The sequence below is a fragment of the Nuphar pumila genome, chromosome 4, assembly GCF_984573655.1.
Source record: "Nuphar pumila chromosome 4, dmNupPumi1.hap1.1, whole genome shotgun sequence".
NCBI classification, from domain to species: domain Eukaryota; kingdom Viridiplantae; phylum Streptophyta; class Magnoliopsida; order Nymphaeales; family Nymphaeaceae; genus Nuphar; species Nuphar pumila.
This window is the reverse complement of record NC_143252.1, coordinates 144,699,485-144,712,731: the sequence shown is the minus strand read 5'-3', so window position 1 is coordinate 144,712,731 and position 13,247 is coordinate 144,699,485. Positions and strand designations below refer to the sequence as shown.

At 38.8% G+C, this 13,247-nt stretch overlaps 1 protein-coding gene across 1 annotated transcript; it reads left to right on the top strand.

Annotated features, from left to right (window-relative positions):
* LOC149841488 (aspartyl protease APCB1-like) lies at window positions 1–5,884 on the top strand. Its single transcript, XM_090003874.1, has 9 exons — window positions 1–814; window positions 1,651–1,768; window positions 2,810–3,039; window positions 3,128–3,367; window positions 3,996–4,146; window positions 4,251–4,336; window positions 5,129–5,243; window positions 5,369–5,441; window positions 5,615–5,884. The coding sequence occupies exons 1-9, from the start codon at window positions 318–320 to the stop codon at window positions 5,725–5,727; spliced, it is 1,623 nt and encodes a 540-aa protein (XP_089860000.1). The 5' UTR covers window positions 1–317; the 3' UTR covers window positions 5,728–5,884.
* Window positions 5,885–13,247: the final 7,363 nt, after the last annotated feature.

Below are 13,247 nucleotides of genomic sequence, written 5' to 3'. Positions count from 1 at the left end.
GCATTCAATGACCAACTGTTCTCTATTTTAGAAGGAAATAAAATTCAAAGATCATAAAGCCATGGAGTCAATGGAAGAATTTATTGATGTGGACCCCCCCAAGTACGTATGAACATCCCGGAAACTACATCACCCATGGAGAAAAATCCAACCTCCCCCTTCTTCCTTGGCCCCTAATCCACCTATTCTGAAAGTTTGCTGACTTGGGGAGTTGGGTCCTCTGCAACTCTCTCTCTCTCTCTCTCTGCTATTTTGCTTAATCCCTTTTTCAACTCTGAGAGTTTCAAGGTATACAGCAGAAGAAGGGGGAAGGTTTTATGGATATACCTCAGGTTAAAGGGGTTGTGATCATCTCTTTGCCCCCCGAGGACGACCCCTCCAAAGGGAAGACCATTACTGCTGCATTCACTCTTGCAGAAACATCTTCAGGCCTGACTCATCAAAATCGGAGTGATAGACGGCCACCCATTGAAGCACAACAGATGGGTTTTCCTCCTAAGAAGGTTTTCAGAGTGAGGGTGATGACTCTGTTGAGTGTCGCTGTTTTGATGTTTTTCTCGTGTCTGAATGGTTTTCCCAAGATCGTTTCTGAAGTCGGTGAAGATGATTCGGAGGAGAAGGATGGTAATTCTTTCGTTTACACTCTGTATTCGAAGTCCGATGTAGGGGTTCAGCAGGATCTTTCTTTGAGGTTGGGAACGATCGTTAGGAGGGATGAAGTGAGAAGCAGGATAATCGCGGATAACTTCGATGCGGTTTCTTCTTCAAACTCTTCCACCATGTTTCCTGTCAGGGGGGATGTTTATCCAGATGGGTATGCCATCTCTCTCTCATAGTATCATTTGGAAGGGCCGTATGTTATGTTAAAAGAGACAAAATCATACATTATGGCAAATCATATGGGCGCTCAGTAGCTCTCATCTGGATTGGTGGTGCAATCCATGAAATCACCTCTCAGTTTTTATCTCTAACCGGGCTGGATGTGTGCGGCATCTTCCATCCAGCCGATGATGCAGAGCTGCAAAAATCAGACTTTCCCAAATTGATTGTTTTTCCTTGATTTCCAGGAAATATGAGCCCAATTGAGGCCAGTGCCACTTGGCAGCCTGCCTTAATGTCTGTATTACCGAGTTATGGCAACAGCATATTTGCAGAATCCAAGTTCTCGGTAGTGTATTAAGAGAAAAGCTGGAGTGTCCCTAGCAAGTGGTTCATCAATTTCCTTCACTTTTTAAGTGAAAGAAACCTAGAAAGAGGAAAAACAAAATTAATTGATCTTGGAAAAAAAAGAATGAATCTGGTTGCTTTTTTAAGATTTTCAAATTCATTTATAGACTGAAAAGCATCGGTTGACCTAGACGAAAATGTTGTGTATCGTAGTCAGCCTAAACTGGTCCTTTAATTGAGAAAACATGAAGGAAATGGTGTAACTTATGTAGGTTTCAAATGCATTCTCTGCGATTCTTATAAAACCCATTTTTATTGCTAGATATCTAAACCTGTTTGTTCTACTCACTAAGCATGAATTTTGACAAGATTTTATTTGGCCATATAATGAACTTCTTATTGCATTTTAAATCTTTAAGACGTTAAGGAACGTGCTTTGTTTATGAGCCATTTTGGAGTATGATTTTCTTGAACTATGTGCAGACTGTATTACATTTCCATACTTGTTGGGAACCCTCCAAAACCCTATTATCTTGACATGGATACTGGAAGCGACTTGACATGGATTCAGTGTGATGCTCCATGCAACAGCTGTGCTAAGGTTAGTCCTTCATAAGTAATGGCACTCCTTGAGTAATGGAGAAAGTATATTATGCTAATATAAACTTTCTAACTGGCAAACAAATTAGCAAAACTTTTTTGTATTAGATATACCTGTTGAAATGTGTATATCTGAATTGGTTTCTAAGTGTTGTTATTTTTTAGCGTGTTTCAAAGTAAAACTTTGATTCTCCTCAAATGATTCTTAATTTTGGATCTTATAGTTATAGAACTCCATACAATTCTGATTAAATGAGTAGCCACTTTTTTTTTAACTTTTTCCTTTTGTTTTTTAGGGAGATGTTGAACATGACAGTTGGGATACTGTATACTGTAATGTTGGTCTAACTAAATCTAGTGGAATTAATGCGAGACATTTTTCAATATTTTATCATGAAACTTGAATCAAGCACAACATTTTGATTAGTAAATCTGCTTTCTGCTAGGTAAAATAGGCTATATGTGAACAAGCCAGAAGGTATGGAGAGTTCCAAGACCTCAAACCAAATTTCAAGTACTTGGGAATATCTATTTTTGAAAAAGAACTGGGGAGCATCTAGGAAAGTAGGGAATGGACTGCCCACCTCTCTGACTGATATCACTTGCGAGATGAAAATTGCTAGTTAGAGGAATCTTCTAGTAATCTTGTCTTCTCTGTTTTATCCTTTACTAAACAAATATGCAAAATTAACAGAGACAAAATCTGGTAGGATAACATGAATATATGCATATTCTTGAATAAATTTGGACATGATGAAGTTGATGAATTATATGTTGATGTTTGGCATTGAACATACTAATGCAACAAATGTACAACATGATTCATTTAGCCTCCAAGAATTTCAAATAAAGATAATGAATATGAGAACCTTCAAGAACTGTGAATTTATTACAACCACCGATTGTTCATGTTTCCCAAAATTCGGGTCTTTTTTGTATCTTGTCTTCAATTCAGACAGCTATTTCTGTCTTTCTAAGAAGATGTGATAGAAACATTAGAAGGGAAATTCATTAATCCCACTGCTTGTGATGTTTGTTGCAGGGGCCACATCCTTTGTACAGACCCTCGAAACAAAAGATAGTACCTCCCAAGGACTCTTTGTGCGTTGAACTGCAGTTGAACCAGAATCAAAAGTACTGTGAAACATGCCGTCAGTGTGACTATGAGATAACATATGCAGATCATGGGTCATCCATGGGTGTTCTAGCAAGAGATTCTTTGCAGCTTATGGTCACAAATGGAAGCTTAGTGAAAACTACTTTTGTTTTCGGGTATGGACTCCCTAACTTCTGTCAAGTGATTTTTAACATGTAAGTGGCAAAGGACTAAGATATTGTGTTTGGATTCTGGCGCAAATAGGTGTGCATATGATCAACAAGGTCCACTATTGGCCTCTCCTGCAAAAACTGATGGGATGCTTGGGCTTAGTAATGCTAAGATTAGCCTCCCTTCTCAGTTGGCTAGTCAAGGAATTGTCAAGAATGTGGTGGGCCATTGTATCTCAAGTGATATGAAGGGTGGAGGATACATGTTTTTTGGTGACGACTTTGTACCTTTCTGGGGAATGAATTGGGTTCCAATGCTAAGTAATCCTTCCATGTAAGTTATTCACATGCTAACTAGTTTAAGCAGTCTCTTTTTCTTTTTCACAGATTGAGCAAATTGTGCTTATGATTAATTAAAAATGATACATACACGTGCATTGGTATGCTTTCAAGGTTTTAGTCGTAAAGTAGATGTTGCTTCCATTACGGTGATTCTTGTTAAATCGTGATATATATGAAGGTGGATAAATTGTTCATGCAGATACTTGATGACCTAAAAGTCTTGTAAGAGTTGATTTATGGTGATCTTAAGGTTTATGTTACATTAAAAGTCAGTAACTCATTTAGCTGTATTTTCCTTGGAATTCATGCCTTTAAATTCCAAAGTATGGAGCAAAAAGGATATTTCTAAATTATCACTGAAATATGTGATAATATGAACTCCCATGGGTTTGTAATTTACTTATGGATGTCAGATTGAATCCATCGTGAGTTGACATGTAAACAAAACTCCTTTATCCTAATCCAAGCACATCCTGGACAAAAGATTCTGTTTTGTTCTACTTAATTTGGATGCATTTTCTTGAATTGAGTGTGTCAAGTCTGTTTTCTAGAATGTTTTTTATTGAAAAGTTTGGTTTCTTATCTGTTTGTTTTCTGACATTGTGTTTTCTTTCATTTAGAAAATATTATCATTCAGAGACCACAAAAATAGGCATTGGTGGCCAACAGCTTGATGTTAGGTGGGGGAACAAGTTTGCACCAGTGGTTTTTGACAGTGGTAGTTCATATACATATTTCACAAATGAAGCTTATAAAAGCTTGATTGCCTCTGTAAGTTTATATTCTTAAAAGAAAGGTTGTTGGTATGCTCTTTATGTTATTTTAACATTATTTTTACATTTTAACCAGCATGAATTCGCTTGGTAATTTGGCAGCTCAAACATGTTACTAGTAATGGGCTTGTTCTGGATGAGTCAGACACGGCATTGCCAGTGTGTTGGCGAGCTAAAGCCCCTATCAGGTATCTCTTTTGCATATAAATGTATTTCACAGGCGTAGAGTGTATTTACATATTTAGATGCAGTTGGTCTCTCATGGTTACACTAGAATGCTGCAAATGCATCACATTTAGGTCAGCATGGGATGCATTGATCCAATCTGACCTCGTACTTGCCAGATTTTGAATTGGATCAGGTCTTTTCATCCCTTTCCTGAATCCTGTGGTATTGAAGATGTTGTGTTCTGTGCATCCTATAAATCTCTCCGTGTTTTACCAAAAACCCTACCTTCATCCACCACCTCAACACGGTGACAAAAGCCTGGGTCTTGCCACAATGCTCTCAATTGAGCCATCCACCAATATTGTGCCAGGTCAGAGGTGCTCTGGATCAATCTGGTTGAGATTGCAGAATTCAAAGGATGTTAAAAACTCTTGTTGCACTAACCTTACAGTTGAATTTTGGTTCTTTGGCTGGTCTTAATGCTTTGCCAGTCTCAAATTGTGTAACTGCTTATTGTCAGAAACTTTTGGATACTAACCAACCAGACTGGTTAATCTGAAATCAACTCCATCTAATTCAATTACTTAGAGGGCTTTTAGACAGTTGGCCACCCTCTTGGTTCTTGGCAGGGTTGCCTAAGTTCTTGATACTCCCAGTTGCACATAGAATCATCTAGCCAAACTGAAATCTCTAAAGTTCATTTGTGGGATAGGTTGTTGAATGGCCCCAACATGTAGTGGTAACCCTTGCAGTTCATGCAATGCTTTAAGCGTACAAGGCACCGATGCATAACAAGCATGATGGTGTTGCAGGTCAGTTAAAGATGTGAAACAGTTCTTCAAACCTTTGACCCTTCAACTGGGCAAGCAGTGGTTGTTCGGATCCAAGGACTTCAAGATTCCTCCTGAGAATTACTTGGTTATAACTGTAAGAGTTCTAAGAATATATCTCACTTTTACTCAGTTCTCTTATTATTGAATCTTTGATGCTATCACTGGTCAACTTTTACCATTATTGACTGCACTCGAGGCTACAACCATCTCTGAGTGCAGGGTAAGGGCAATGTTTGCTTGGGAGTTCTAGATGGGAGCAAAGTACATGATGGAAAAACATTTATTCTTGGAGGTATGCTCTTCTTTCTCTACACTTGTTAGAAACAGCATTTTATGGAATCCCTATCTTGATCTCTTGAGTTGGTTCCTTTCCTTTTATGGAAAAACAACATTTTCTTATTTCCATTAACCAATGAGCATTTAGTAAACTTTTTCTCAAAAGATTACTCATTGACTGTGTTGCAGATACATCATTGCGAGGAAAGCTTGTTGTGTATGACAATGTTGAAAAGAGGATTGGATGGATTCAGTCTGATTGCGTCAAGCCCCAAAAATTCAAGAGCTTCCCCTTTTTCTGAGACCGCTCTTTTGTCAATAGGCGTTCTACACACCCACTTGTATGATTAGTGAATATGATTAGGAACCTCAACGACACTAAGTAAATGTACAACCTTTTGTGGGGCTTTTGTTTGTTATAGTATACGTATAATTCCTATTTTATTTGCGTTCATGTTGATTTCATCTCAAAGATTTAGACGATTGGTTGCTTCATCTTTAGAATGATTTGCACTAATCGATTAGCGTAGTTGGAACGGGCTCGGCTGTCATACGGGCAGTCAGGGTTGGATTCCCTCTGGCATTATCCCCCTTGTGTAAGCCGAAGCTGGTGGCTCCCTGGGGTCGAGGGGTTCTCCCGGGTTTACACCCCTTCATTGGTAAAACAGGCAGCCTAACCCCTGCTGAGTGCAATCATACCAGCACTAATACACTGAGTCCCATCATAATTGCCTCAACTCTGTTATAAAAAAAAGGAAAAGGTATCATCTTAGCCAGGCCAATAGTTTTAAATTGATGACTACACGAATGCAGAAGAGTAATGTGATTGGATGAGGGCTGTCCGGGCCGGGACACAAATCTGTAGGAGCTCCCACTCAGGTCCAAATTAGATCAGAACAAACAGTGTATACTTGAAACAGGGTCTGATTTGGTTGGTCTATATGGATCTGAGTCAGAGTATCTATATTCAGGTCGAAACCAGTTTAACCTGACCGCTTTTGCACTTTTCACATGAAAAAAATAGTTTACCTATTTTCATGAGATCCAAAACCAGTGTTGCAAGTCACAACCTTCCCGAATTAGACTCTCAGATTTTGAGTCTTATCTAGATCCAGAACCAATTCCACTGTTAAGATTCCATAGCCAAACTTAGATTCGATCAATAGTCAGATCTAGTGCCGGTATCTGAATCTGCGTATCACTTGTAGCCGATCCGGATCATGTAGGAGTCAAATAGCTTGTACCACTACCTAAGTGCTCCTGCTCAGGATGACTGAACCCCTCTGGTTGTACCATGTAAATCTGCTCCTCCAAATCACCCTGTAGAAAAGTTGTTTTTATACTCATCTGCACCAACTGCATGTCTGAATGTGCTACCAAAGCCAACACTACCTTGATGGAAGTGTGTGACCATAGGTGAAAAGATCTCATCATAATCAACTCTTTTCCCCTCTGTGAGTAACTTTTTGCTACTAGGCAAGCCTTGAACTTCTCTCCCTCTTTTTCTGATATTGTGTCTTTCTTCTTATACACTCATTTGCATCTTATTGCTCTCTTCCCTTCTGGAAGCTCCACCAAATCCCATGTTTGGTTCTTATGCAAAGACTTCATCTCTTCCACCATAGCACACATCCATCTACCTTTATCTTGTCTAAGTGTTGCTTCCTGAAAGGTAGTAGGATCTCCACTACTAGTAATAAGTGCATAAGAAACCAAATCATCAAACCCATACCTGGTGGGAGGTCTGATGGTGCGTCTAGGCCTGTCTGTGGCTGTAGTGTGATGCTCCTGACTTTATGAGCTAGAGCCCTCTGAATCATATGTTTCTAACTCCACCTGCACCACATGCTCATTGCTGCCATAATTTTCTGACATCTATTTTTCTTCCTCCTGAGTACATTGTAACATAGTTTTTTCATCAAAAACCACATCTCTACTGATCACCACTTTGTTTGCCTTCGAATCTCATAGCTTGAAGTCTTTCACTCCTTTCTGATAACCCAAAAAGATACATTGTCTAGACTTTGCATCAAGCTTTGATCTGTCCTCACTAGAAACATGCACGTAGGCTGGACATCCAAAATACTCTCAACTCAGAGTAGTCTACCGCACTGCCCGTCCACATCTCCTCTGCTACTTTTCTATCTAGTGCTGCCCTCGGTGACTTATTAATCAAGAAACACGCCATATTCATGGCCTCCGCCTAGAAGCTCTTTGCAAGTCTTGCATTCAACCTGAGGCACCGAGCTCTCTCAACTATTGATATGTTCATCCTTTCCACTACACTATTTTGTTGTGGCGTCTTGCGAACTGAAAAATGTCCCTTAATCCCATGTTGCTCACACAACTCCTAGAACGTTGAATTTGTGTACTCAGTACCATTTTCTGACCTGAGACATTTAATCTTCCTCCCTATTTGAGTCTTTACTTTAGCTTTCCACAACTTGAACTTGGCAAACGTTTTTTATTTGTGTCGCATGAAGTACATCCAGACTTTTCGTGAATAATCATTAATGAAGCTCACGAAATACATATGTCTTCCCCGTGATGCTATGCTGACTGGTCCCCAAAGATCTGTATGAACATAATCAATAATCCCCCTTGTCTTATGTGTGGCAGTCCCGAACTTTAACTTGTTCTGTTTTCTAAGAACACAATACTTACAAAAATCGATCTTGCATGCCTTGACACCCTTCAAAAGATTTCTCTTATGAATCTCCATCATCCCACGCTCGCCCATATGTCTCGGCCGCATATGCCACAGGATAGTACTATCTGACTTGAACTTGGCAAACATTTCTGATTTGTGCCGCATGAAGTACACTCAAACTTTTCATGAATAATCATCAATGAAACTCACGAAATAGATATGTCCTCCCCATAATGCTATGTTGATTGGTCCTCAAAGATCTATATGAACACAATCAAGAATCTCCCTTGTCTTGTGTGTGGTTGTCCTCAACTTTACCCTGTTCTGTTTCCCAAGAACACAATACTTATAGAAATCGCATTTGTATGTCTTGACACCCTTCAAAAGATTTCTCTTATGAAGCTCCATCATCCCACACTCGCCCATATGTCCCAACCACATATGTCACAAAATAGTACTATCTTACTCAGACTCTACAGCAACAACTCCACCTACAACCGTGGTACCTAGCAATCTATAGATATTTTCTGCTAGTTTCGGTCACTTCATTACTGTCATCACACCTTTACTTACTTTCATTACTCCACTTTCAGATTTATAACTACAACCATTATAATCTAAAGTTCCCAATGAAATCAGATTCTTCCTTAAATTAGGCACATGTCTAACATCACACAACATTCTAACTGCATCATCAAAAATCTTGGTTTTGATATTCTCTATTTTGGCCACTTTGCAGGATGCATTGTTACCCATCAGAATAGAACCGAAATTGACTAACTTGTAGGTGTCAAACCAATATTTATTTAGTCATGTGATAGAAGCATGTTGAATCCATGATCCAAGAATCTATCAGATGTTCTGAAACGGATGAAACAAAAAGCATATCATTATCATCTCTCTCTAAGTCTTCTTCTACTACGTTTGTCGACTTTGATGGACCCTCTTTGTTCTCTGCATTGCCTTTTTTTTCTCTAGATAGTCTCTTTTAATGTGTCCTCTTTTTTCGCACTTGTAACACGTGAAGTCCTTTTTCTTCCTTGATTTAAATCGGGCTTTATTGTTACACTACAAGAAAAATGTGTATTAGCGACAACCACTTTTCGTCGCTAATCCATTGCTAATGTGTTTAGCGACGGAAAGCATCCGTCGCATAATCCTAGTCGCTAAACTGCGACAAAATTTATCTGTCGCCAATCCATCGCTAATTAGCGACAAATTATGTCTGTCGCTAATTAGCGACGACATAACAACTGATTATATCCAGTTATAAATCATCGCTAGATGTTGGTCAGCAATTTAGCAACGGATTAAAGTCCATCGCAAAACATCGCCTGATTGAAATTGGTGACGGATTAGCGACATATAATATCTGTCGCTAATCCATCACAAATTTTAAAAAATAAAATAATTTTTTTTACTAGCTTTCATTTCTGCCTCTAAGAACTCATGAGGACTAACCTGCAGGCAAGTTCAATTTAATGTAAAACTGCATTCAAGTTTCGTACTGTAAAGCTAGTACTTGTAAGGGATATCATGACTCACATACCTGACCCTTAAAGTTCCTAGGATGCCAGATTTTACGTGTGAGTTCTCCAAAACACTGAACAAGTGGTGACTTGCAGCTTTGGTAGTTCTCAGAAATAAGAAATATGTTCCTTAAGGGTGTAACAAGCATCAAAGACTGAATTGTAACATTCACAAAATCAGTTTCTTTTATGTTATTGAGGCCCACCTGTGGGAAAAACACAACAAATGTTATGTTTTCCAAATGTATAAAACTAAATTAAATAAAAAAACAACATTAAACCCTGAAGTTTTCAAATGCACAATACAAAGAGCTAGCTAATCACCATTCCAGAGAGATAGTCAGAACCATCAAGTGCCCGTGACCACAGCTTATTTTTGTCTATTTGCTCAACCTGCTCAGGCTTAAACCAGCATTTGCAATATAAAATCAACCATGTAAGTCATTAAGCTGCTCACTTTATCTGCTTAAAAAAGTTTGATTCCTTGAAAAATTTCTTTAACAGAAGCTTCATGTATGCTTCCAAAAAACTCAAAAGCTTCCTAAAAATAGAAAATCACAGCTAGTCTAACTTGAAAAGAATAGATATGCAGGATCACATGTAACATAGTGTCATTAACTTATCTGGGCCTTGTCTTAAAGACTGGAAGGTGTAAATCACAGAGACATAGTTTCTGCTCTTGCCAACTTACTCAAAAATATGGATGAGACCTTCAACCCATCAGTGAAGATTAAGGCCATTAGTCACCATCATTTACTTCTCAGAGTTAGTGTCTTCGCCAGAAAGGGTACTAACACGAGAAATAGAACATTCTTTGGAAAACAGAAGCCAATTTTAAAGGATCCTTTAGCATTCTAAATCCAAAATTCTAGAGTTTTTTGACACGGTAAACTTCTACGGTTCTACCTAGTGCTGAATTACTCTAAAGAACTTGCTACAGAGCACCATATATATTTCAATGTTGTAAAATCATAATGGAAGGTGTACCAAATTCATCCTCAAGTGACTTTCATTATCACCACACTGGGTCATTTCCATATTGGCCTTTCTCCATCCATCAATATATAATGACTGAGTGGCTAATATAATAGAATGCTAAAATATTCAGCCTCAAAAAAATGATTTAGCGGTACCAAATTATTTGGTAACACAGATGCAGACAAATATATAGTCACCAATATTGGTCTTGCAATAACATTGACAAGGGTTTTCCTTGGTGGAATTAAAAAAGTGGCTTTTTGGCTTTCTCAAGAAATCTTCAGATCTAAAAATAATGCAGTGAGTATGAGATTTGGAAGAGTAATTTCATTGTTTCGTCAGACTTTGAGCTATTATTTGCAAAGTTCCAGTCCAACCTTCATTTGCAATGACCAAAGAACATGTTGCAGCAAAATGTATCATAGCATCTAGAGCAACAAGAACAACATATGGAATCCAAAATGTATGTATAAAAGAAATCTGCTAGTTTGTTATAATTCTTAGCTAAAGGGCCTTGAGTTTGAATACCATTGGGGGCAACCTGCAGCTTGACTAAAAATAAGAAGAAAACAACATTCATGTGAAGCTTTGTAAGTCCCAAAAAGGCCTTCCATATTAAGATAATTTGAAACAGAAAGTACCCAAAGTTTTAGCATGCACAAAATCCATCAGATGCTTTTTAACATATTTTAAAGTAAGAGGCTTCCAAGTCATAGAGCTTCGAAATCTCTATTCATTGAAATGGTAGGTAGCCATTTTGCAAGCTGAAACATTTAGGAATCCAGAAAAATAACCAAGGAATATATATATAATCAGATTCTTACTTGTTTGTGAGTTTATCCAATCTCACATAGATATATCCACGGTGAGTAGCCTTGAATGAAAATACCTGACATCACTACTCTCAGATCAGTATAGCCATACCTGACAATGCACCTAAACACGCGGAGCTCGCGGGGTTCAACTCGCCGAAAAAGGAAACACTCTTCTGGAGTTATTTTTGCTTACTGGAAGAGATTTGATGGCAACAAATACCAGGACCGAATGAAGAGTTGTGATGTTGAACACATAGTGGCTGAAGATTGGTGGGATGCCTTGGACTAGCTCGGAGTAGAAGAGGCCGAGGCCTCGCATCCGGTGGATGTCGGGATTGTTGGCTACTTCTCTGATCTTTTCTGAAGATACTTTGGTCAGAATAACAGCAAGGTCTTCAAGACAACCATTTATTTTTCGAGCAAATAGCCTAGATAGAAAAATAAGAAGGTTCAGCCACTTGTGGCCATGGCAATTGATCCTGTTATATTGGTCTGTCAACTACTGCAATTTGATCTCACAATGGTCAGGACTTTGCCAAGTCATTCAAGTCTCTCAGGGTCAGAATATTAGCAAGGGTCATTAAGACAACCACTTGCTTTTCAAGCAAATGACCCAGACAAACAAACAATAAGTTTCAACATATCAGGCTTAGCTACTTGAGGCCACAGGATCCAGGGTAGACCATGTTGTTCAGGCCATCCAAACAATTTAATAGGCCTTCACACAGTTGCCAACTTCATCATGAATCTTCCAAAAAAATTGTTTTTCTTTAAGATCTCTGCAGAACAGAACAGAAGATTACCCTAAAAAAAGTGCTACTTATATAAAGATTTAATGGTGCTTTGAATTCCAAATGTAAGAGTAAGGAGAGTTATCCGTACATGGATTCCAAATATTTTAAGTCACCAATGGCAGGAGAAATTTCACCACCCAGATTCAAGTTCGAAGGGTTACTGCTCCAAAACATCGTAACACGTAACCGGTGACAACATCGAAAGGAAGAAACCAAAGGCCAGATAAAACATACAGGAACACCACATAGAATGTCATGTTATCACAGTAGACCCCATGCCATGAACAATGATCTGCAGTTGTAGGATTCCAGTCTGACAAAACACGAACACCATTGAAGAAGGATGATTTGAGCGACAACAATGTTTTGCCTGCAAGATATTTGCCATGATTTTAAAATTGACTCTGAAGCAAGCCTCAAAAAATGACAAAAGCCGAAGGGTGGTTCATTTTGAAACATTGAAATGGCAAACATTTTTATTGATGGAAATGATCTGCTCATCATGTTTATGATTTATTTTCACAAAAGAAAAGCGTTGGTTGTAGCTTGTAATGCATCGCCAAAAAAAAAGCAAAAAATTTCATTGATCAGGAAGGCAGTTTCTGTCCTGCTTATCTCAACTCAAGCCTTTTATACTTTTATGATCTTAACCATTTTGAGAAATTATTTCGAGGATATCGACAGGAAATAGATCCATCCCATAGCTACAATATGAGAGCAGAAAGGACATAAATTGCATAAAAATTAGTAGGTTCCCTCAATTTAAGAGACCGACAGGTCCGAGCGACGATTTGACGATGTTCCCAACGGCTTGGCAGGCGACGACTGCAAAGTTCGGGGACATCTGGATCAGGGATCGGAACCCTCTCGAACGATAATGGGGATCATTTTGAAGGAAAAAGAAAACAATGGAGGCAAGGGATACCGTTTTGAGTGTGAACGTCTTGCCCATAATGCCGCTCCCCCATGATATCGAGCGTCTGAACCGAGGCCGCCATTGCTCCGGCCGCTGAAAAGACACGGACGGGGCGATATTCAGGTGACTCTGGTTTCGAC

Bases quoted from the DNA above. Each gene is read 5' to 3' on its own strand.
- LOC149841488 (XM_090003874.1), top strand. From the start codon at position 318: ATGGATATACCTCAGGTTAAAGGGGTTGTGATCATCTCTTTGCCCCCC. The intron at 815-1,650 runs GTATGCCATCTC...AACTATGTGCAG, and splicing joins GGGGATGTTTATCCAGATGG to ACTGTATTACATTTCCATAC. The intron at 5,244-5,368 runs GTAAGAGTTCTA...CTCTGAGTGCAG, and splicing joins AGAATTACTTGGTTATAACT to GGTAAGGGCAATGTTTGCTT.